The sequence below is a fragment of the Rhea pennata genome, chromosome 8, assembly GCF_028389875.1.
Source record: "Rhea pennata isolate bPtePen1 chromosome 8, bPtePen1.pri, whole genome shotgun sequence".
Classification (NCBI taxonomy): Eukaryota; Metazoa; Chordata; class Aves; order Rheiformes; family Rheidae; genus Rhea; species Rhea pennata.
In genome coordinates, this window is record NC_084670.1 from 24,098,446 (window position 1) to 24,125,001 (window position 26,556).

Below are 26,556 nucleotides of genomic sequence, written 5' to 3' on the forward strand. Positions count from 1 at the left end.
GGTACCTGTATCATTCTCAGTGCTGGAGTTCCAGATGCATGATGCAACATTTTCTGACGCTCATTTTTCACTTCCCTGCCTGAGGTGGCAAATTTAGTTTGGTTCTTCCCTTTTTAATCACTTCAGTGGTGGCAGAGGGTGCTAAACACACAATGATTTTAGGAGAAAAAAGATAATACTCTACAGTCCTCTGTTCTAGTAATTCCTCATGCAACTCTCTTGGTCCTGGCTAGATTTTCTGTTTAACTTAGCTCTATCGTCCCATGACATTGCTGTGCAAAGCAAGGTTACAAGAAGCCTTATGGGGGAAAAACAAACAAACAAACAAAGAGGGAGGAGGACGGTCCCTGGCTCCCCCACCAGACCACGAAGCTCGAGGTGCAGCGCGACGCTCGCGGGGCTGGGCGCACATGGGCCTGTCCCCGGCACAAGACGTCTCTTTTCTCTTTGCTTTACAACGCGCTACGCCCCCTGGGGGCTCCTGCCTTGTACTCAGCATCCCAAGTGTCTCCTGTGCCTTCCCAGGAGGAAAGTCCTCGTGAAACTGCCTCTGCAACGATAGTTCAGTCAGGAGAGAAGCAACCACGGCAATTAAAATAGGTTGGGAAAAGAATTGCTGCTGAGCCCAAGCTGATTTTCAGTTATGAGACCTTTTGCACTGCTGCAGCAGGGTGGAAAAATGTACCTGAATTATTATATTATTGTGGTAAAATTTAAATACAGTAAATACCTTCTACAACTACATCTTAACACAGGAAATACGAAAGGTCAAATTTCACACTTAGGTGGAAGGCTTATAGCAGTGGCTATTGCAAAGGATGCTTGACATTTTAAACAATGCTATTATAATAAAGCTTTGTTTTCACATACTTATAACACAAATAAATGTGAAGCATTTGAACTTAAATTTTATATCCTGAGTGCTGCCTTTGGAGTGATCTATTTTTCTAGACAATGTGGGTCTTTTTTCCTTCTAAAAGCACAATGAAGAAAAAATACTGTTACTTCTTGTGTTAAAAAAAAAATCTACCTACTGTGATGCATCTTTTCTTGAATTTTACTTAGCAAGCTCTAACATGAGTTCAAGGTTTCTGCTTGACTGCCAATAACAAGGCAAATTATAAACGTAGGGGCAATCTGCTTGTAACACTGGCCGGGATAAATCCTTTAAGCTTACAGACAAAGACCAAGCATTTACCCTCGAGGGTACAAAATACCTTGCTCCATGAGCATATTGTAATCACTTTTTACATGGGTTCTGCTTTCTCTGCTGAAATTACTGGCTATTTTTGGACACATGCTGTAGGTCTAGAAATACTGTAAATCTGAAACGCTAATGTACTTTCCACTGTGTGCGAGTACCACCAATCAAACACATCATGTTTGAGTTACTTTTATCTTGAGCCAAGACTAGCAAGGGCAAAACACAATCTTTTATTGACTTTAGAGCTCAGTCCATTAGAGTTCCTGCTTTTTCAACATCCAAAGCCAATGATGGGCTAGCGGCACCGTCCTGGGTTTCAGAAGTATGTGCGCAGCTCCCACACACAAGGAGCACAGCGGGGGCTGCAAACCCTCTCCAAGGCAAAGATGTGCATTACTCAACGGCTGCCTGACAGCAGGGGTAATTGCTTTTTGTTTTTAAACATATGGTGAAGGGCAGACACAGCTAGTGCAGCAGCATCCCCAGAGCCTCCGGGGAAGAAGAGGAAAAACACTTTGTGTTCCTTGCCAAGACATTTTAGATGCAAAACAGGGCATCAGCAAACCCAAATGTAGTGGCTAAACTGTTCACATGCTGGCCATGCAAACACAAAAAACAACCATTTAGTAAAAGATTTTTTTAACAATCAATGCAAAAGCATGCAAATACACAGTTACAAATAGTATCTCTTCTTATCACACATGAACCAAAGGTGTTATTTGTTAAAGAATTAAGAATTTAGGACCTTGTAAGCACGATTTCCAGTGCTTCTAAGGACCCATACTTGCTAAATTGCTAAAGCATCTTCTCGACCTTGCTGGAAGGAACACACTTAACCTATTCCTTACACACAGCAAAAGTGAGCAAAACCAGCACACCTCAAATTATTTTGAGCTGATTTGACACATTTTTTTTTGCAGTTCAAAAGAACTGGACAGAAGAGATGCTGCAGACACAGCACGAAGTCAACAGAAGTGTCTCATAATCCTTGCTGACACTATAACGGCTCCCAAGGCCAAAAGAAAAACAGAGCGATTTCTGTTCATGTTGATCAGGGTCCAAACAAAAATGCACTCAGTTTTGGGGCTAAGGCACTTTTCCATTTTCTTGCACAACTGATTAAAATTAACATACAACACTCGATTAGACCTGACTTGAAAATAACACCTTTTCTTAGGAGAAAGAGTGGTGGTGTCTACCCTGGCTACAAACTTACACCGAACTGAAGTGGGTCACCAGCATCCAGGGCAGCTGAGGAGAATTGGGCAGAACATTTGTTGCAGGGTGCCTAAGCCCCACACAGGTCCCAGCTGCTGTAACTCTGAAGAGTGGAGAGGGTAGTGAGGAATGAGGGTGCTGACATCTAATGAACAAAACCCACACTGCTGCTGCTGACATCCCACATACAAGGTGGCCTACCTTGAACCTATTACTGTGCTGCAGTGAGTGTGTGAGAGATTGTGAAGTACGCAGGGCTACAACCACAAGACAGACACTACTGGAAGGTTAGCCAAGAATTCCTCACATCCACATAAACATGCTAAGTTTACTACAGAACAGCTCAGTGGAAATTAACTGATTTAACTGAGATTATCTAATCTTTTAATGCTACAACTGATCCTTGGTCAACCTATTACAAGAATAAATTGCCATTCCCTGCTGTGCCACACTATAAGAGGATAAACATCAGCATCGCTGCCCCTTTGAAAAAACCTACTTCCAGAATATCTGCTCAATGTTTAATTAGAGCAATGGTAACTGAAGAAAGACTGCTAGAAGGGAACATATGTGAATTTGAACCTAGTCTGATGTTCTAGGAAAGCACTGGAAATCAGTATTGAAAAGGTGAAGAACTGAGAGGCTGTAAAACTGAATTCTGCCCAAGAAATCACTTTAGTGAGACTCCTAGATGTAAGACCCTGAAAATCTGGGCCTGAAAAGACCCAGAGTTGCCTGAAAAGATGACTTGAGTTAGGCTATGTACATTTACATACCCAAGTGCCTCCTACTCTTACCAGCTGCTACACATGCTAAATTTCCACTGAAACAAGTTGTGCTCAGCACTTTTTCATGCTCACCAACTTTTTATTTCATAAACGCATTTTCTTTCAGTTTCTTCAGCTTTCATTTTCATTTGCACTTACTCTACCTTATGCTTCCTGCACAATTTCAAGAAGGTGACAACTTCCAAGTCCCAGCTGAACAAGAACCACCCCCACACACACTCCACTCACAGAGAACCTTGGCTAAAAAGACCTTGTAAGCTCTTATAAGGCAGAAATAGTTATTTACTATTTGCAAAGACCTAAAGCAATGGGACCTCCAACCTAAGGCCTTTGCTCAGTATTGCAATATTACTATTATAGTGATTTTAAATTTATAATGGTTTTGCCTTTCTGCAAGAAAAGCATATTCTTATTAATAACAGATAACTAAATGCCACTTCTTTTTAGCATTTCCATCTCACTCCAAGATGACAACACAAAGAAATGTTCTCCATCAATGATTTGACATAATTTCAGAATTCCATCATTTGCTTCACATACTACAAAATGGTTGATACCCTCCTCACTTCCCAAAACTCTTGTTGGTGGATAAATAGTGACTTTTAAAGAAAGCTATTACACTTTTATCTTTGTTATTTATAGCACTACAGACTAGGTAATTTTAAATAATGACAAAGTGCAGCTTTTCCATGAGACCTAGCTCTACAGAGGTGGTCTTGATGCTTCCACAATCCCCCAGCACATCTAGTTCTGGAGAAACTATCAGAGGAAGGAAAAAGCTATTACTCAGTTACGCCCAGGGTGGCACCCGTTCCTTGTCATGGGACAGGAGCTCCCTGCATTTCCCTCCCCACTCCTAACATTTCACTGTGTCCACCCAGAATCATCAAAGCTTAGCAGACAGTTGACTATCTCCTGAACTACTTCTGTTAAGTGTTAACCATTATTTCCCTGCTTACGTGGTGTTGCTGCTACTTACACTATTGGTTGCTTGTAGAATTATTATCAGGGTGAACTGATGGGAGAGCAAGGGGAGCAGAGAGACTGCTTGGCAGATGACTAATGAAAATAGGAAAGTGTTAACCTGGGAAAAAATGACTGTCTTTCAGAATCACTAAAAAAAAAAAAAAAAAAAAAAAAGCTGAACATACTGATGCTTTCCATTACTTATTTCAGAGCTAGATTTAAAGATTAGCAGTAAAGATCTTTTCTCTATATCAGTTCCATAATCTTTCTTTGCCCATGTACTCTGCCCTAGAGCACCTTGTACCACACAAAGCTGCCAAAGAGTTTCAGACCTCAGGATGGACACTTTCTGGAGTATTTTACTCACCAGTCCCATCAACAATTACTCTCTCTGCAAAGCTAGGCTGGTACAGACTCATTTTTAGCTTTCTTCCTTCTTCTGAATGGGGAATATTTAGCCAACCCTGGAAAAGGGAGGCCAGCTTGAGAGCAGCCAAATTACAAAATTCAGCAAAGGCTACGCAGCCAGTCCTTCCTATAAAAGGATATCTTCTATCTTTCTGCTGCTATCAGAATGACCAGAAGAGCTTCTCTAAAACCACAGAAAGTACTTCCTCTTGATGACGCCTCTCACTGCATGCAGGAAGAAGGATGGTCTCGTGTTCTTGCAGACACTCAAGTGTCAGCATCTGCGGGTGCTCTTCCTGGGTGTCACTGACTCCTCTTGTGACTTTGGAAAAGTTACCTGATGTCTCTATCCATCAGAATGTCTACTTGTTACGTAACATAATTCAATGCTGTCTTTTAACACAAATTCCATTGGAAAATGTAGTGGCTTGGGATAGAAGGGAAGCGGTGTAACAGTTCAACGTTCTATTATTTTAATGGCACTATTATTTAGTGGCATTTTAGTTCTCATCAAGCAAAATTTTCACAAGAGGCATAGTGACTTTACCTCTGAATACAAGCTACAATATGAAAACAGAGGTAACTATTTAAGGCCTATTTTACATTGCCTGAGGGAAGGATGTGGCAAACAATCTGAGGAAGCACTTCTTGAAGATGAAGCTACTTCTGCTTCACCTTCACAGCTGGTCATTTTCAAGAAGAAACATAGCAATGTCATTCTTGCATTTCTTGTAAACCCCTCTGTGAGGTCCATACCACTGTTCGTAGAAAAATAGTCTGTCAAACAGTTACTGAAAGTTTTCTATCTCTGTATTGTTTAGCTCTGACAGACATTTCTCAAGATCCTACTGGCACTGTGCATTGTAATATCCGGCTAAGTGACATGAATTCGTGGCCTGAATGAAACAGTGAGTATGCCAGTACACACACTTTACTTCTAATCACTAGTAATAACACAGACTTTGACAGAGAGCCCACCAATGTGCAAGACCTTTGTGATGGTGCTCACCTGAAAAACTGCCTGGAAAGACCTCACACAAGGAGGGGGTGCACTGGCCTCATTTTTTAATATTTTCTATGGGTAAAAAGACTTGATTGATTGTGTGAAAGTTTGAATTCCATGAAGATTGACACAGGCATCAGGTAGGCTCTTAAATAATAGCCTTCAAATCCCATATACTTCATATAAAGTTAAAGGTGGCTGCTATGTTAACCAGGAGCAGATAAATTTATTTGATTGACATTAAATAAAAAAGTGATACACAAATAATTAACCAAGCAATCTTAAATTATAACCTGTAATTAAATTCAGAATTCCTGTTCATATCTTAACTCAATAGAGCAAACTTTTGGGAGGTTCACCAGAACCTAGAAATAGAAGTAGGCCAGGTCTGAGAGAAGGAGGTTTTCTTAAAAATCTTAGAGATATAATTCATTCCCTTTCCTCATAGCATGCCTTTTTTTCCTCTTCAACTCTGGTGCTGAATTGCTTTAAGAGCTGCTCCAACAATGCAGTAAGTGATGTCATTCCAGTGAATTGCAGAGTTTTTTTTTTTTTTTTTTTTTTAAATCACAAGCACAGTATTGATAACCACTATGACTTACCATCCAATTTTGAAAACAGTCCATATTACATTAAGCTCTTGAGCACCAGGTTACTGGTTTCTATTCACATTTTAGCTTCTTCGATAGAAGCAATGTGGAATTGCCATCTAACTAAAACAGTGCTGCCTTGCCTTCTTCAGAACTCACTATTACAACGATTCCATCCCACGTATTACAGTCTTTTTAAAAAGCCTGGGAAATTTATTCTTAAATATCCATTGCAGAATTTTTATTTTTAGTTCTGGCTTTGTTCACAGAGCTATTATGCAAAGCTTTTACTCCTGCAAGTCTTCTAAGCACAGATTATTTCAAAGTCCCAGGTGCATCGCTAGCATGAGTATGCTAGAGGTTAACAGACTTTGCGATCCGCAGCACAGTCACTGAATATTAATGCAATTAGGCTACACTCCAAATATATACTAAGGTACTCTGGTCTGTTTGTCTCTGTGTTACAGCATTATTTTGTTATTTATTATTTCCTAAGTATTAACAGACTTGTACATAGTTTTGTATTCTCCTTTCATACTAGGATAGAAAAAGATGAGATAAACTGTCAGGTCATTTCACTGAAAATACAGATCACATAATTCATTTCTTCCTTACCCAAACTTACACTAACAGAACTGTTTGCATGTTAGTATCTCCTTCCAGTGAAAACCCTGTTTTGTTCAAGATCTGACCATCTTCCTGCAGCATGTCTCAAACATGTCAGCTCTGTGCAGCCAAATTATGAAAGTTATTTATGGGATCAATCTTTTATGCCCACTGTCTGAGATCACAGAAGCTCCAAGAACAAATATGGAGTCTAAAAAAGAAAATTAGCTTTCAGAAATTATTTCAATTCAATAACATGAGGTATTGTTAGTGATGAAGGAAATTAGTTTTCATAATATGATTTGAGATGTTACGGTAGCCTTCCTTTTATAGAGTTCAACTGAAAACCAGAACCAGACGCAATTAATATACGCCCCCACAAATACGTTACATTTTTTTCCTCAGAACCTCATTCCCAAGCATCACATATTCTACACTGAATACGAATACACACTAGGCTGTGTACATCTCTTATCCCACCTAGTCTGCAGGCTCATTAATCCTGTCCTTAGGGAAACACATTGTTCAAACACCTCATCTTCCTTTTTTATTATTTGAGAAATTTTTCAGCAAATTTCATAGTGTCTTACAGTCTGCTGATGACACAAGGTATTAAATAAGGTATTTAAAGCACAACTGAGTTTGCTTAGCAGCCCTTGTTTACTCCACCACTATGGCTTTTAACACCCTACAAATGAGAACCCGGAAATTCAGTCATTGCAAACAGAAATGTACAAAAAAAATCCCCTATTTTACACTCAGCTGAGCAACACTAAAGGGCAAAAGTTCCCTGTATTACAAAGGTACCGTGCTGTTATGGGCATATAAGCAAGGAAGGAGAAGGGAGTTTCGGTCAGTCACTTATGATGGGCCTGACCAAATGGTTAGATATAAGGAGCACATTTGAATACGGGCTGAGCACCTGCTGGCGTTTTACTTGAAGCTCTCAATAACTACAAATTGCATTAATGAATACTTGAGGGTATATTCATATGTTTTTCATATATCATCCGTATGCAGAAGCCACACAGACCATCCCCGAATGACTCAATCTGGATAGGGCTGGTTGGAAGAAAAGGACTTGTCAGCCCATGGAACTGGCCCACGAGGGAGCACAGGGTAGACGTTTGGGAACAGGAGTTTTAGTTCATTTAGGTTAAGTCATTTCATTAGTCCTATTCCTGGAAGACACAGAAGGTTTTGAATATATTCTGGTTTAGTGCTTGAAATAAGTCTTTTTAAAGATCCCTAGCAACAGTTTTAAAATACAGTAAATCAAAATTGCCTTTTTAACTAAAAAGGAAAAACATCAGATACATTCTTAAGCAATAAGCCATTATAAATTAACAAGAGATTAGTCTAAAAACAAATATTGAAATGTGTATATGTACATAGATACAGCTGAGGCTGCTTCAGTTTCTCAGCTTTTATATCTTCCGGCAGATGTTCATTTTCTGTCTCTTAAAATGAACACTTTTTTTTTTTTTTTTTTTTTTTTTTTTTTTTTTAGAAAATGACATATAGCACTTATTAAAAAAAAATCCTCCTCATAATGCCCCAAATCCTTTTGCATCTCTTCTTTACATCTTCATTGCATTTTTTTTAAGAATTTTTAACTAGGAGTTTAAGACATGGCATATTTATGTACTGAGATACAGTTGCCAAGTGAGGTTCAACAACATGAGATGAGGTCAGAGTTTAACCTTCAACATTGCAAATTTCCTAGCTTTGTCAGTTTAAAACAGTTTAATGAAATATTTACTACTGATTTGAACTCTAATTAAAGATAACCGAGGCTGAACTGTGCTTCTATAATTAGATGCTGACACATCAGAAAATATATACTGCTTCTTTATGTAAAATAGCTGAAATACGCAATCCTTAAAAAAAAAAAGTAGGAAAAAAATTCTCTAGCAGATCAATAGCTTTAAAATTAAAACGGACGAAAAGTAAAGTCACCTTGCAAGCTGTTTCTCTTGTTTTGTACCAGACTGATCACTGTTTATGTACAAGATGCATTGACCCCCAGCTGTTAAGTGCCAAATACAATCAGATCTGTACAATTTCAAGTAATCAACTTAACATACAATGCAACAACCTGGAAGAGTGGTCAAGGGGCAGCTGCCCAGCATAGCAGCAGGACAGAAACTGCCTGTTTGGCCTGCGCCTGTGGAAGACCAGCAGCAGCTCTGTACCTCTGATGGGCTCCTGCTGTCCTCTCTGTTGCAATGCACAATTAAACAAGCAGCTCTGAACAATTTTCTGACTCTTTGGACATTTTTATTCAGTTTAAATAATAGAAATGTCTACAGAAAAGCTATTTAGCTTCTAATTCTTCCATTCCCCTGGAGTTTCAAGTGTCTCTGAGGGACAATCAACAACCCTGAAGTCTAGGGAGGCCAATGCCTTCCTTTCTCCTTAGCAGTAAACGGTTTTTAAAGAAGTCTTGCCTCCTCTTGCTGCCCACCCCTCCTTCCCAACTGAAGACAAACCCCAATAGGAGAACAGAACCTTACAGGCACAAGGCCTTCAAGGGAAAGGGCGTCTCAGGAAGACTCAAGCACAAGGCAAAGATGCCAGGAAGATTTGGGGAGCAGAGAGGCTCCTGAGGAAAAAGGTGCTCTGTCTGCAGCTATTCCTCATTCATACTTGCACAAAAGATTTAAGCTTCTGACTGTAACCCACGCTGCTAATTTGATGCTTCAAAAACAGAATGAACGTCCCTTGTCCCTATGACATTTACTGGCAGGGGAGGCCTCCCTGAACCCCTCTAACCCACATTCCTGAGTTTCAGCCTAGAGTAAACAGCTATAACAGTGAGAATACAGCTCACATGGTAGCACCATACCAACTCTGGCCTTCTGCCGAGGCTCTTGCTCAGCACTTATTTGGATAATCTGGACTCGGGGAAAACATTTGTAATATGACAGCCTCTTCCTAAGGCAACTCATGAATTTATTTCAAATAAGCAATTGAAAACTCAAGTACATGAATTTCATCAAGCCAAAAAACAGAATTTCAAAATTGAAGCTCAGTTATTTGGGAGACAAAATATTGATAACTAACCTTGTTCTGAAAAGCAACTTCCAAACAAACCAACCCAACTGGGGTAAAGCCCTCACATGTGGGAGCCCATAAGCCCTACTAAAGATACTTTTGTTGAGATTTGGTAATTTTTAAGATTCAAACTCAATAGTTGCATTATAAATCCCTTAAGAGTTTACACTTCAAATACTGATGAAATATACTTGAAAGTTAAACAAAATGCCTGTATGGAACTATGGCAAGTTCAAATAGTACCACAGAACAACAGCTTCTGGCGACAGAGATGCCTAGAGAATTGGCTTCTTACCACACATCTTTGGTGGTAAACTCCAGTTCTTCAAATGGAATAAACCACATAAAAGTCAACTTCTAGCATCTGGGATGCTTCCAGAACTTTTGCTATTTGGGATCTTAGATAATATTTGACTTAACTCTTATAGCACAATCGGAAATTCAGGGAACTGAAAATAAGAATTACTCAAAGGTAACTTGCATAGTGTTTTTTATATTAACATTTAACCAACAACAGTGAAATATCAAATTACTCTCTGAAATTTTATCGTGAGAAGTTACTATGATTGGCCATAAACATAAGATTTCAGCTTAGAATGCTTATTTTAGCCTTTACTTTTACTGATAGAGAACTTTTATTCTCTGGGTTGTGTAGCTCAGGCATTCTAGTTGCTCAAAATCTGGCAGAAAATTGAAATAAAATCAAGGTCCTCCTGAGGAAACATGCTATCCTGCTGTCTGGTAAGGGACAGTGTTTAGAGATCTCTTGTCTATGTCCATGGTTATTTCAGTTCTCAGCAACCTACAGCAGTAAAGAATTGCATGTGATGTGTTGCAATAGATTTAATTTATTCTATTTTTAAATAGTGTCTTAAGCAATAGGAACCCCTTGGGGAGATTTCTGCATTGTCAGGGAAATTTTTCTGACCTTCAGCCTCAGATTTCATTTGCTCGCTTCGATTCCCCCCCTCACCACCCTCCTCCAACACCACTTGTCAACCCTCCCTGTTGGCACTACATCCTCAGTGCACTCAGAGACTAATGACTACGAACTGCCTCATCAGCTACTGCATAGACAGACATTCCATGATTCTGATTTTCTCCAAATCGTTTACAATTAGTATCCTCCTAAAAGAATTTTTAAATACCCTCCTTGAGCTCCTTTTGATTTTTTGATTTTCACTGGGAACATTGCTCTGAATACAAGACAAGAGGCACAGTCTCGTCAGAGCCATACATCTTGAAGAGAGTAACTTGCACGAAAGCCTTTAATCTGCTGCCTGTCGACATAACAGAAAAAGGAACAACGATAAAAACGTTAGATGTAAAGACCAAAATAACTGGCAAAATGTTCTGGGACAGCCTGGCCCTGCTAAAATCTTTCTATCCTACTATTTGCACATCTCTGCACTTTGCATGTATTAGACATCCCAGACCCTGCAAGGCGGCAGCAGAGAGCTTCTCCCAGCACGGGAGGGGCATCTGCTGGGAGAGCCATGTAACTACCAGTGGGCTGGGAGGCATTTTGGTATACAGTGTTACTCTGACAACACAGAATGAATGACTGCCGCGTGCAACATCAAGAGTAAACCACTTCCTCAGTCAGGAGAGCACAAGAGCACAAGAGGTTGATGTATAGAGTCCTAATTTGTAATGTTAGAGATTGCTGCTAATTAAAAATTTATTTTAATTAACTAAAAAGAACAATCAAGCAGAAAATCATATTTCAATTCACAGATAAGAGACTCTGTCATTAAGTTTAATAGGAATTTATCCAAGCAGGCAACTTTTGCAATCAACTTTTATTCCAATACGATTGCTTTGCTGCTTGACACGTGCTTTCTTCATATTGTAGTATTGTTATCTGATACTGAACTAACAAAACATCTTAACAGATAAAGTTGGTAACACTACAATAACACCAACAAGTTTTATTATAGGTCAAAGTCTTAATTTTTAATCAGAATATCATTATTTGTATCATAGCTGAGTCCCAGGCTACACACTGAGTCCTTACACCATGACAGACAGTCCCACAAAGCTTAACATCTAATAGACAAGAAAGTACAAGGGACAGGGACGCAGAGGAATGACATGCCTAAGGTCAACAGCAGAACTGAGATGAGAATCTCCATCCCCAGACTCCTAGATCTACAGGATCATATCACTCCATATCAAAATGTCAGACTATGGAAAAGATAACGTCTTTAGATTGCAGTCAGGTAAACAACTCACAGTAAGGTATGGATGTTAACTACTATTCTGGAGGGAAAAACAAGACGACCGAACAAATCTTTATCTCTTCTTCTCTAGGATAGAGGAAAAAATAGCAAAACAATAAACTAAAATCAGATACTCCTCATGGGACCAGTGAGCAGTATCTGATGTCCAAGCCAAACAAACTTTAAGTGATGGCAGCATCAGTGAACAATTTAGAATTAAGGAGAAATGCTTCTGCTCCAGCTCAGATTCTCAGTGGAGAAACACTACACGGCACAAGGCTCTCTCTCTGTGCTGAACAGTAGCCTATCTTTGACCTAACTCAGGCTGACTGGTAAATGCCATGCATTTGTGAGTTAGATGCATCAGATCTGTGCACTATCGCTCATTCAGTACTGCAGACACTAGTCAGGGTGGGTCACAACAAAAATGCTCATTACTGCTCATCCCAGAGGCAGAAGGCTTTGTGTCGGCATATCACAGAGTTTTTGGTATCCCTGGAGTTTCCCACTCATATAGCACAACCTAGCTCTGTTCTCTCTCATTTTTCCCAACCTATTAAAAGCAAAGATCTTGTTACTAACCACAAAAATAGGTAACACTAATGATGGATGTATCAGAATCTTATTATCCTTCTTTAGCACCCCAAAATCTGCAATTACATTTTTTTTCTTTCTTCTCTAGTGAAGCCTTTGCAAAATCTGTCCAGCTAACAAAAAACCAAGAATCTGCAGACTTGGGGAAAAAATGCTAAAATATAGGTCCTCCTTATGCTTGAAGAAGCTCCATGGACTTATCTACAATGGAAGGTTATACTGGCATACAAAAGACTTTGAAGATTAATCAATGTAACACAGAGATACAATCTGACCACAGATTCTCTTATTCCAGTTTTATTCCTGGCTCTATAAGAGAGATTTGAACTATTCTCAAACCATTCTGATATTAGTGAGAGTATCTCACCAGTTTAGGATATCAACAGTATTCCAGCATAAATTCCTAGTACAAACAAGCTTTCCAGTGCTGGAAAAAGAGTCAAGGTAAAAATTGAGGAACGCATTCCCTTTCGACCGAGGATGAGAACTGCAAGAGCTTTCCCTAACAGCCGAGGAAGGCCAGTAGCTTTGAATGGACATCAAATAATACACTTAACAGAGAAAAAAATATACATAAATACAAAAATATTAAGTATAAACTGCAAATGATAAAACATGAACAAGAAAACAGACATATGCACCAAAAGATATTACTAGTTCATCATATTAACTAATTTTTTTAGGCTATTTACCACTAAGCAGGTAATTAAGCAGCATAACATCACCCATCTGCATAATGCTTACCCAACTAAATGACTCTATGCCCTCCCCTCCAAAAAAAAAAAAAAAAAAAAAAAGAGAGAGAGAGAGAAAATCATTTAGAAATATATGAGTAAGAGACAGATGCCACATAAGCAAGTGGAGTCAGTTCAGGCAATCAGCACAGTAGCTGGAAGATTTGTGAGCTGCCATCAGGCTGCCTGCCCACTGGCACCTTACAGCTGCAGAAGCTGAATTCTAAAAACATGCCTGACAGTGCTGAAAAATCTCTGCATGGCACTTGGGTACAGTATGTCTTTGAAACAAGTCTAACAGTGAGAGGGATGACAGTGACAACTCCTGATGTGTCCTCCCCTAGGAAGGGCAGCGCAGCAAAGAAAGATGCCTGCAAAAGAGGTTCCCTTTCAGTTTCCTCTCAGCATCACTGAGAATAAAATACCTGAGCTGTAAGATTGCCCTGCATTTCCTTAGCAAAAATCCTATTGTGCACCCACAAAGGGAGCAAGCACACCCGCCCTGGGTTCTCCAGCACCTGCAGGAGGAGGATGGACACCTGCTGTTAAACCTAGTCCACCTAGGCATGAAGAGTGGCAGATTTAAATAGCTATGTATTTGTAACTGGAAAAAAAACTTAATGTGAAGTCTAGCAAAAGGATGTTTTGATGGGCCTTCCTTGGGGTGCTGGTAGCAACCAAGCAGATCTCAGTTCCTTCAACAGGGAAAAAAAAAAAAAGGAAGAAAAAAAATTACATTAAGCAGCCCAGCTTATGTGCAAGATGCCACTGCAACACCTAGATTTCTTCACTCAAGCATATCTCTGCCTTCCAAAAATAACTGAAGAAATAAAATGTACTGAAAAGAACAAATAGAAATAGTCTGAGGATTGAACATGGAAGTCAGGGTGGTAAGAACAATCCAAAAAAAGTTTGGGCCTATACAAACTGGCTAGCTGCCATTGTCAGCATGGGCAAAAGACTTCTTTCACACAGAGTCTCATGAACATGTGCAAACAACCCCCATGAATTTCCAGTGCTTCAAGGGACCTGCTATGGTCCCTTTTGGTAGGGAATTTGGCCTCCGGTGTGCAGACAGTTCTAGGGGAAGGTGAAACACATGGTGACCACCAATGCATCCAGTACATCCCTACATGCAGATGGTGAGATGTTTGGTTCTACAGCAGGAAAGGCACAAACCAAATTCCTACAACAAAACATATTTAGAAAAATAGGTTGGGTTGGGAACGGCAGATAAGGAGCCTTAAGAGGTGTAAAGCACATGGTCAGGTTGTAGAATAAACAGAAACAGGGCATCTATTACAAAGTCCAAAGGTGGAAATGAACAGGGTAGTGCCAAAACCAGCCAGACTATGTCCAGGTGTGCTTGGCTTAGAGGCACATAGCAACAGGGCCTACAAGTCAGTGGCTGCACCATGGTGTAGTGGAGAAGGCTGTACTATACAGAAAGAAACTATGAAAAACCTACCTGTGTTCAGCCAAGTTGGATTTAATGATGTGAAATGTGAACATGGCTCACGCAGGGCAATTTTTGATCCAGCCTTAATCCCAGCATAATTAAGAAATATCGAAATATAGAGTGGTATTCTTACTCTTCAAAAATAATCAAGTAGAAAAGCTTCATACCAACCATTCTTCAGTAATCCACAGGCAGAAACAGTTAAAGAACCCTTCTTTCCACACTAGTACATTTCACAAAGAAACTGAAAAGTGTTGACACACAAAAAAATGTTATAAAGGCAAAAAGAAAATAGAATTAGAAAGACTAGCTTCTATTTCAAGTGTTTTTATTAAAAGCAAAAATAACCATACCAATCAATATAAAGCAAAGCTTCTTTCACAGCTACTCAAAGCAGACAATTGATTCCTGCCTTTTGCAGCTCACAACTGAGTGAATTGCTCTCAGTTATTATGTTAGTTCACACTGCCACAATCACCGAAAGAAAGAAAGAAAGAAAGAAAAATACAGCTCAAATGGATTTGTCCTCCCCTGCTACAGCCTGTTTTCCCTTTGCTGTAAAGATAACTCCAAGGAATGACCTCAAATGCTTGGTTTAGAAAGGCCATTCCCCCTCATGGCCCCATATTTTGACATGACAGCAGGTGGCACTGCTCAAATTCAACCTGAATCTGCAAATTTCCTCAAGCTGCAGCTAGGCAAAAGGGGCTGTGTAAACAGACAAGCAAGGGATTGGCAGCGCAACACAAACTAATACAAACATACAGCATTTACTTTAAATTTATACAAAGCTTTCACATCACTGCTCTTGCAACAGCTAAAATATGGATCAAATATGTTAGCAAAATGATTATTTCAAAAGGTGGGAGGAGCACCCATCCAGAAGTTGACTATCATAATACCTCCACCTTTCAATTTCAGTTTTTGCCACCACCTAATTCAATGTGACACGAGATATTCTACTTTATGTGAGACTAGAAGGGGTGAAAGCATTTTGGATTTTAATAAGTACTGCTGACCTGTTATTAGAAGCTACTGCCTGCCTCCCTGCAGTTTCACTTTCAGCTCACAGAGGAGACATCCATGGGGACAGCAGTCCTGGGACAGGCAGTTTTCCTGCTTCAGAAGGGTTCACTTAAAAGGCTGTGCTGGATACTGCTCCAGCTATCACACAGAGGAGATACACAAGCTTTGTGCAGAGAAGAGAAGATTTTCTTATATATGCATATGTTTATTAATATACATGTGCATGCACATGCATATATACTAGACATGTTAGTTAACTATTTGGCAAAACAGGCTTAGAAAGGTTAAGAGCTCAGGTTCGTAGCGCTATGTTAGAAAGTTGCCAGAAATACAGATAATGTTTACCCTGAATTAGAGGAATATTGCCAAAAGTATTTTCCCTGCATCTTTTGGACAACTGGGAAGCTTAGAAGCTAAATATAATTCAGGAATTAAGCCTGACAATATCCTAAAACCACTGTTTTAGTGCTGAATACAGTTCTTACCAATTACACTCTCCACAACATACAGCTTAGATCACTCATGTTTTAATGTAAGCCTTAAAAGCTATCCTCAAGACCACTCAGACACCAGAAAGGGAGGCATTTAAAAACCACTTTCTTCTATGCCAAATGGCCTGAAGGCTACAATATCCTTGATATTTTAACAATTTATGCGTAGCAACATCATATACTGCAAAACACTCCTTGCCACACCTTCTGACCTTCACATAAAACAGAGGGATTAACAGATATCAATACACCGTACTGCACGAGCACAAGGGTGGCCAGCTCAGAGGGTTGAAACAAGACAGTAAGGAGCAGAAGAGATCATTGTAACCCGGGCCTCAAGAGGCTAATTTGTGCCTCAGAGCTCCACACCCTGTCTCACCTAGCTCCTGAAGCAGCACCCAAAGCCCTTTTGCAGAAAGGAAAAATCATCATGTGTGTTTCAGTGAACTGTGTCCATAGTGGCTGCATTTCCACTAGCAAGCATAAGAGACAGCTTGAGCCTGAGCTGGTGCAACTGTGAGGGATGGCACTGCTACAGCTGCGGGAGCAGATGCATCCTGCCAGGAGTCCACCACAGTCTAGAGGAGACTAAAGTGCATACCAGCAGCCCTACTGTCTTTAAACTCAAGTCATTTCTGCAGTGGTTTTTAGCTTTAACTGGAATACTACTGAATAGCAGATAGGCCTATATCTCAAGAGGAAAACATACAGGCAGCTTTTCCCTCTCTCTTGTGGGCCTCTGTTCACCTCTCGTGTATACAGCTATGCATGGCAAAAATCCTTTGCTGAGACAGAGACAGAGAACAAAACAAACCACACTCCAGGAAAGCTAAGAGTTGGTAGTGACTGGTTTGGATGTGGATATGCACTTCCTGAACATACTGACTTACTGATGACACTGCATGGTTTACTTCCTTTTTGCATGCCTCCATTTCTTCACTCATAAAAACTATGGCAGTGGCAAGCTGTACAGCAATATTTTTTCCATATGACCTAAAAGCAGTATCTTTGCACACATCTGTCTTGAAACTGTGGCTTGTAACATTTAATAGCAAAAGATAAGATACTGAGGGAAAGTGAAAGATTTTTCTGGATTGCAGCATTCAGCAAGTTTCAGACTAAACATGCACAGGCATAAACAGGCACAGGAAGAAAGTAATCAGCAACTAGCAAATCTGTCACCAGTAACTTAAAAACTTAACCCTGAATGTATTGTGGATATGCACTTAAAAAAAAAAAAAAAAAAAAAGTAATGAAAACATTAGTGGAATACACACAGAATCACAGAATTATTGAAGTTGGAAGGGACCTCTGGAGACCATCTAGTCTATGCCCCCCTACTCAATCAGGATGACCTAGATACACAGAAAAATAAAGAAGCAGGCCTGAAGAAACAGCCTTGATATACTCGCATAGTATTCTACTTTCCTTGTCCAACACCCAAATTTCAAGATGAATAGCCAAATTCTTTTTCTATGGGAGAGGAGTGTGCTGTCCTAGACAGCCTGTTTTTGGTTTAACTGTATTCTTGCTGCCTCAAAGTTTTTATAACCTAAGTTGCCTACACTCGCAATACATAGCTGGAAATAATGGTACTATATGCATTTCAGATCCCCATTTTTCAAAAGACAAACATCCTACATGCTGCCTAACAAGATGCTTTCTGTTGTACCAGAGCTATCAGGACCAGTCATTCATAAAACCACCACAGAAGTCACTTTCACAATAAGCTAAATAGGCTAACTTTGAAAGTATCAACATTTTAAATTCCTGTACTACATTTTGTAGCAGTTTAGGTGGCTTCCCACCCCCAAAAAGAAAAATTAACTCAGACATCGACAGAATATATAATCACTAGACTCAGGCTAATTAGTTTTTTTTTTTTTTTTTTTTTTTTTTTTTAATATTTGCATCAGCCTCTCAGAAGTCAGTACTATTTGCTGGAGTAATGTGCTATACTTCTGTTATAGAAAAGTAAATGCCAGCACTACATATTTCTTGCAAACTGCCAATCAATCATATCAGGAGACAAGTAACTAGAATCTCATACAATTTCACAGTTCAGCCCTTCCAGTTATGGTGAGTTTCCCGTTAAAGCATTCTTGCCTCAAGTAGAATTGAACGTCAGATTGTTCATTTAGTCAGGAATCACACACACAACATCTACTTTTCCTATCTGAAAGGAAACTTCTAATCTTACTTGTTACAGGAACAATATTTGCAGGTATTGGAGACAACAAAAACCTCCCTAATTTGTTAGCAATGATCTTTAATGTTTAAAAGATTGGCGTGAAAAACTCAAAACGAATTGTCAAAGCTAGACACTGAGAATGCTTTTAATGTTACACTTTTAATGCTTAATTTACTCTGCTACACATGCAGAGGAAATTAAGTCAATTACCTTGTGAAGATTTTATATTGATCCTTTGACAAACAAGTAAGATGAACACAACGAAAGAAAAACATTAAGAACAGAAGCATCAAATATGTTTGTTTGGGTTATTAAGAGTTCTGCCACGCAGAAAATACTAAAGTAAACGATGGTATAATACTGTCCAATGAACAAGCAAAAACAATGAATATTTCGTAACCTTCCATTAAGCAATGAAACAGCTAGTCTCCCAATGGTATGACAAGACAATAAACTCTATGAATGTTTTCCAAAATCTCAAAGTAGGTTTTCAAATACCATTGTAGTAGCACAACGCAGAATCATAGAATATAGGTTGGAAGGGACCTCTGGAGATCATCTAGTCCAGCCCTCAGCGTAGCCCATACGGGGTTTGAACCCGTAACCTTGACATTAGCAGCACCACGCTCTAACCAACCGAGCTAAACCTGCCCCCATAGGCTAGCCTCAAACTTTTTAGTTAAGTCATCTTTATTCTTGACATTAAGTTCTATATACACAGTGCACTAAACTGTCATCTGTCTGCCTAGTAGGCCACGGAAGATCAGCACACTCCAGCCAGATTAGGAAAGAAACATTTATTAGAAATTGGTATAGAGCTAAAAAAGTAAACATGTTTCTTAATAGACAGACAAAGAATATACAATTTGAACACAGCATCATTGTAAAGGCACATAATGAAAAATTAAATTTGAATGGCTCCACCTTTTCAAGATCAGAAAACATCACCACCATAATTTTCAATGCTCATAATGGCACTTACACAATATGAACAAAATGGACCAGGTCTAGAAGATAGATGCTGCTTCAGTCATCACACATATTTGCTTATTAGTCACAGTCAAACAAAAAGACCTGGAAACAGACCTCACAAATCGCATGCAGATACAGGGATATTGCCAAAAAAGACATTCAGATCAGAAAGGCTTTGTATGCATGCAAGATAATTTGAATAGAATGAATGACTTTTTGCTTTTCAAACGAAGTGCAAAGTCTAAGATTTTCCAAAAGATGCAGCTAAAGTTGCCACTTTACAAAAATCAGGTGACACAACATTTTATAACACAAATTATATAGAATTGTTATGCATCAATTTACAGAGAATAAACTGTAAACACAGAAGCACTGAATATAGATTTGCTAATATGACTGTTCGAAGAACACAGCTCAAAGTCTTCTCTGTTTGGAAAGAGGCAAGTCTTTGGAGGGGTTTTTTTGTTTTTTTTTTTTTTATTTTGTTGTTCATTGTCGTTCTCTCCCCTCAAGGGTCCTCAAAGACTCTACAGAAATTTAGCATGAGAACAAAGTTCTTCCTGCACTAACCCAATTTCAGGAAGTGGTCTAAGAGAAGTAGCTTTTGGAAGGTCAAGATAAGTGTAAAAGTAATCTTTGCAAGTTCAAAATTAAGACACCATACAAATTGCAGAAAGTAGAACAAATTAATTCTACAATAGCTGTTACTCTGTCTCAGTGTTCAGGTCTGAAGGCATCTGAAATGTGCCAAAACAGACAAGGAAGACACTTTGAAAATGATTATACATGGAAATACCTACTCTTTATACTGAGGAAGTGCTTCTTTGTTTTTTGACAAGTAACTGTTTGTCAAATACTGGAGTTCTCTGTATATGTTTCATTTGCTTCATTAACAACATGAACCCAGTGGGCACATGAGTGGCTCAACAGTTCCATTTGGTCACCCAGACAAAATCCTTCAATACTTTACGATCCCAATATCCCACAAACAGCCAGCATGCACAGTCCAGAGAAATGAGGGAAAGAGGCTATACCTCACATTATAAACTGATAAAAACCTTTCCATAATAATGCATTCTGCTATTAGTTAAAAGCATGTACTTGATTTTAACGCTTGAGTAGGGAGGGAAAAAAAAAAAAAAAAAAAGGAGTGTCTAAAAATGAGAGGAGCAATCCTCTACTCACAAGGCAGCTATGATGAGCTACAAGTTCTTGACAAACTGGTACACTCCTCCTACCACAGCCAACATCTAATTCATTATTAGCTTAACAAGGATCCCTCACTTATTTTTAAAAGGTAACTTATACTTGTATGGAATGGATCCAATAACCCAGTAACTTCTTCTGTTTCTATTTATTATGATACTATAAGAAGTGCATCTGTAAGCCAAAGCTTGACATGGTTAATGGTGCAAAAATTTACGATTCAATAAAAAGCAAGTCCAGTGAAGTATGATATTAAAATCACTGATTGCATCAAAAAATACCATGTAAAACCATTTGAGGTATTCCAATATCATGGAACAGCAGTTTCTCAGATTCTCATGGGTTTAAACAAAAGACAGGTCAGTCTGAATATGAATATGAAGATGTTCACCTACATTTTAATGTTAGTCCACCTTTGTACCTAAACCTAAGTTCTGAAAAAACATCATTTGTCTAAAAAAAAAAAAAAAAAAAAAAAAAAAAGAAAAAAAAAAAAAAAAAGGAAAGAAAAAAAAACAGTACTAAGTGCTTACTTGTAGAAGTGCAAAATGTTGCCTGTGCTTGAGTATAGACAGTGTCACAAGGAAAAAAAAAAAGTCACTTTTGTTTATTCAGTGCCAAGGCAGTATAGACTTCTCCTACCTTTGGTTTCATCTGATCCAAATACATATTAAGACAAATACAAGAAAAAAGCCAGTAAGTAAAATATGCATGATTTCCTGAAAAAATGAACATATTGTTGATTTAAAGACATAGTTTCTTAATTTTTAAAAATTCAATGACATCTTAAAGTGCAATATAGGCATCTGTTAAAAAAGGGTGAGTTAGAAATTAAGGAAGTTTCTTCCCATTCGAGGGCAAAAATAGAAGTTGCAGATCTCCCCACAGAGATCTGTCTATAATTGTGAGAACAGATTACTTGAGAAATCATTTCTGTTCTGGTGTTTCCAATAGTATTAGAAACAGCTCACCTTTTTCCTTCACTTCATGCTATTCCCAAGTTCTGCTTCATTTTTTCATACACAACATAGCTGATGCTGACAGCTGGAAGCACCTTCATAAAATTAGGGGCTATGCCCCTGTAAAGTCCTCGTATGCCTTCTGTAGTAATAATTCTTTGAAAGAGAGCAACCATGTTTAGCTGTGGAGCACCTTCCACTGAGGCTAGAATAAAAAGACAGCCATGTTATAAGAGAATCTTAGTAATATCAGTATTCAAGCAAGCCTTAAACATCTGAGTAGTGAGCACATCACTTCCAGACACACTGCTTTAGAACTTCTGTCCTCAGAGAGAAATTAGATCTCTCTTTAAAATCCAGATATTCAGCAGACTCACATGCCTGAAACCCACTGAAAAGCATTTAGCCACCTATATTTCTTCAGAGATGTAGACTCCTACCCCTAGCCTGAGTACAAATCTACCAAACCATTCTCACCTTTAGCAAAGTGCTCTCGCACACTGTAACAGGAGCTGTATGAATGGCACAGTCCTCAATGTAACATGAATGTTACAATCCATAACTTTACATTTGAATCACACATGGTAAGGAAAAGCAGTGCAGGCAGGAGGGGAGATGAAGGGAAGGGACTAACATAGGAAGCATTTTCCAGATAAATCCTTGTTTTTTAAAGTATTTTTTTCCTTCTCATATCCCTGCTACAACCATCCCAAGTGGTACTATTTGATGTGCCCACACTGAAACATTTTTAGTGCAAGCCTCACCTTGAGCCTGCATGCGTGTTCTGACAAGAGCAAGAGGGTAGCTGGCTAACTGCCCACACGTGCTGGAAACAGTGCCACATCCCAACAATACAAGAACACCTGGGTTAGCAGAGCTTGACGCATAGTGTTCTAGCCATGTAGTCTTTAAGAGCTGCCAAGACATAAAATTAAGTGGCAAAAAATAAGACACCTGCATTCAAGACAAATAAGATTTGTTATAGGTTCAATCCTGCAAAGCACCAAAGCTCCTTACACCAGTCCTATATGCTTACTTTTAAAGTTCACAGGTATGTAATTGATCCATGCTCAAAGTTAAGCACATGGCTAAGGACTTTAACTGAATTGGAACAGTCTGTGCCTAGCAGAGAAATCCTTAAAAGATCCAACCACAACAGCATGAAGTAACAGTGCTCATACTCTAGACCTGTTAATCCCAGAAAAGGAAAGAAAAAAGCTGTGCTACAGAGGCTGCAACAAAAACTTAAACAAGCATGTCACACTTCATGCAAATTGTAGAACGGAGCCTCCATAGTACTCTGAAGGCATGTTTGCCCAACTAATTCTGCTGATTACTGTTACTGCAATATCACAAAAAGGTTTGCCTATACTAGGAAAAAAATTAATATGTGCATCTGAACTACTTAACAGATTTTTAAACAACAGCATCTAAGGTAGATAAAACATGTTAGCTGGTGCAGGTGAGTGTAAGTGACGCCAAAATTCTCCTGGGAAGAAAGAGGGGAGCATTTTAAACTCACCACAGTAACTACATGATGGGAGCTAAAGAATTCTAGTGACATGCACAGATACACAATCAGATTACTATAATCCAATTAGAGAAAATTGTGCAAAAAAAAAGCATTAACAGTCATAACTGTAGGAACGGGTAAAATAATATGAATAGCAGCCAGTTTTAAGCCTCAGATTTGCTACAGAGTGGCATGTTATTCCATGTCAACAGTGCCATTTAAGTATGCAAGTATGTCCTATTGCCAAAGTCCATAATCCTTCCTGATGAGTAGATTTCTTGTTTGGTGCTACAAGAAAAGACCCTTGTATGGCTAGATGAGACTGTTGCATGCAAGGGCCCGTCAGTACAGGCTCTCCTCCAGGGAAGGAAAACAAGGAAAGTGTTAAAGTCTGTAGTAAGATCTCAGGAAAATTTTATTTATGTATTTTAAACTGGAGGTAACTTAACTGTAACATGACAAGCACTTTACAATTCTGAGTAATGATACAAGTATTCTGAAGAACATTTACCCTTACATTAACTAATGAAAAATCACACGTATTCAGTGATCTAAGCTCACCTCATAAACAGCAAGGTCAATGCCAGCATAAGGAATTATCCCTAGAATATTAGGAATATAACCTTTGTAGAAGGCCTTTACACCTTCTCTTTTTAAAATCTTCTTAGCACAGTCAAACATCCCAGAATATTGCCCTGTTTTACCCACAGCCAGTCTGGTCTTTAAAACCTGAAGGAAAAAGAAAACACCACCTTTAATTCATATCTATTTATTCATGTAGTTTAGAAAGACAGGAATAACATTGTGTACCTCTGCCTACTCAGTTACTGCCTGGAACTGCTTTGTATTTTGCTACTTCAAGTTCCCTTTGTGACAATTGTTAAGGCCTGGTTAGCAGAAAGATTTTTCAGGTTTTATCATGTATACAGAGGAGTAAATTCTAACAAACACTAGCTTACAGCCTTTATTTAGTCAAAAAATGAGAACATAATGGAAAGCAGTCTTTTAAAATTGTTTCACCATTTTCTTTTCCTGATTAATAAAGACAGATTTTGTTCAATTTGAAGGCATCAGCATGGACAGTAATAGCAGCACCACCTAAAGAACAAGTGGCAGTACTAACTTACTAGCAGATCATACTTCTGATCTGGGAACAGCAAAGCATATTAAGAAAATAATCTTTCAAAAAGTACAACCTTATGAAAGGTAATTAAGGGATATAAAGATTGCTTCTCATTATTAAAACGCAGCAGGTGATTAATAATGCAAATGAGTCTATAAAGCATCTTAGGACAAAGAATGAAAAATAAGATCTAAAGGAAACCTCAGAGGGAATTTCCTGAGCAAGAATTTGGCCTACTTTAAAGTCTCATAAGACTGCAGCTTCCTTAGGAGTTTCCTGGTACTTTACTTTTCTTTCACTCAGAAACGTCCTAAAAAAAATTTCTAGGTCAGTATTATATCTGTCAGGGAGACTAGAATGTCTTCCTGTAGAACAGTTCACCCATCTCAGTTGATCAGTAGAATCCAGGTGATCAACATAACAATTGTTATTCCATAAAACTTAACACACTTCTGTACACAGAAGTGAGCTGTGATTCAATGGAGCAAACTGCAAGTATCTAACTTAAAAAGAGATCACTATCACTGTTAGCATTGAAAACAGCTAGGTTTTATTCCTTTCAACATTTCTCCTCATGAAAACGATATTTAGACTGTATTTTCCCTTACTTTGAAATCTTACTGTTGATACTGATTTAAATCCAGCCCCAAAATACATTCCAGTAATTTGCACAAAAAAAACTTTATGAAGAAAAAGCAGTAAATGTATTAGGTTTTACCTCCATTTTTAAAATGTAAGGTGTAAAATAGTTACTTTATAGCAGTTAATATAGTAAGAGTGGTTAAATTGCAACATAAGTAATACCACACATGTATGTTCTACAGAGGAAATAGAGCACCTAACCCTCCAATCTGTAGCCATTTTATCAAATGTAGTTGTTTTTATATTCCCTCCACACAGACCACCTAAACTGACCCAGCTTCCAACCACCATTCAACAGAACTTCATCAGTTCTGCTACAGGCAAGACCTCTTCTTGCCTACATACATAGTGGGAATAAGATTTAAGATTAGTTTAGAAAATAACATGAACATGTATTTAATTTTAAATGTGTTCCTGGTTTTCGTTTCCTGAACTAGGTTTTAAAAGCCATATTTAAACATTGCTCTGAATAGAAATTTTCTTGATTTGCAAATTTCAAGTGCAGTCATCACATAACATAATAATCTAATTTCTGGTTCATGTACAGAGATAAATGATACCATTTTCTAAATTCCCAGTAGTTCTTAGGAAGTAAGTCTAAATTAAAAAGGACAGTTAGATAGAAAAGTGACAGGTCTGAAATGAACTACATTGTAACTCATAACATCTACCAGTGAAATCCTGAAAGAATAAGTCTATGAAGTAAAAATAAGTGTTAGGATATAGGCACTATTCTTACAATATTTTCAAGACTAAAATGGGCTTTTCTCTGGAAATCAACCGGACATTTGCTAGTTTCTCCAATGCAGGCAGATTCTCTTACTTACCTCCATGGGATAAATAGAGGTTTGTGCTGTTGCCCCAGCCAAAGAACCAGATATAAATCTTTCAATGGTGCCTAACTTTCCATCATCCTTGGTTAGTAGCTTCTTATACTGTGTAGATAAAAATATATAAAACAAACATCATGTGTTTTTCTAGGAGAATTACCATAAGAGGCAAAAATACAATACAAATCATCTTTTCAAACTTTATAATAAACATTTACTAATCCATCATTCAATCTTGCAATACCCTAAAATGTACTTGACTTTGTTGCTTCTTTTCTCAATACTAGTTTGGAGACACACTATACGTTACTTCAGTCTTACGTGAAGCTCTAGCAAGACCTGCAGAGCAAAATCAAAGATCAGTTAACTACATTAATACTGAAGTTAATTTTCCAAAGGAGGATTAGGCCTTAATGTGCTATGTAAAGCTGATTCAGAGGTAAATATAACTCCAAAATCCAGGGTTAGGGCATCTTATATAGCACAATGACATTTGACCTAAAAAGAATCCAGTATAAGTGAGACTAGCACAACATATTAAATTTTAGATTGTTAGCACTTTGAAACAAGAACTGACATATTTATGCAATAAAATTAGGCAGATTGGAGGTCTGTTTAATACCTATGACAGATTTAGTTTATTATTTACAGTGTTTATCATATAATAGTAAAACCTACCTCCTACTAAATAGTCTATTAACAGAAAAATTAGACTTTAAATCTGATGAAAGTCACTCTAAACTAGTGTGACAAA

The 26,556-nt window shown here is 38.3% G+C and overlaps 1 protein-coding gene across 8 annotated transcripts in view; it reads right to left on the minus strand.

The window, feature by feature from the left end:
* Positions 1–26,556, minus strand: part of SLC25A24 (solute carrier family 25 member 24) — a 73,545-nt gene that overhangs the window by 29,297 nt on the left and 17,692 nt on the right. For 7 of the 8 annotated variants that reach the window (XR_009959081.1, XR_009959082.1, XR_009959080.1 and 4 more), the window contains exons 7-10: positions 25,800–25,907; positions 23,769–23,936; positions 22,459–22,609; positions 21,707–21,899 (exon numbers count right to left, since the gene is read on the minus strand). Coding sequence is in view for 4 of the 8 variants with exons in the window: in XM_062581311.1 (XP_062437295.1) it covers positions 21,721–21,899; positions 22,459–22,609; positions 23,769–23,936; positions 25,800–25,907 (606 nt within the window). In the remaining 4 variants the exon portion in view is untranslated. Of the gene's footprint in view, positions 1–21,255; positions 21,900–22,458; positions 22,610–23,768; positions 23,937–25,799; positions 25,908–26,556 lie in introns of those variants that run through there. The other variant, XM_062581310.1, reaches the window with a different exon arrangement.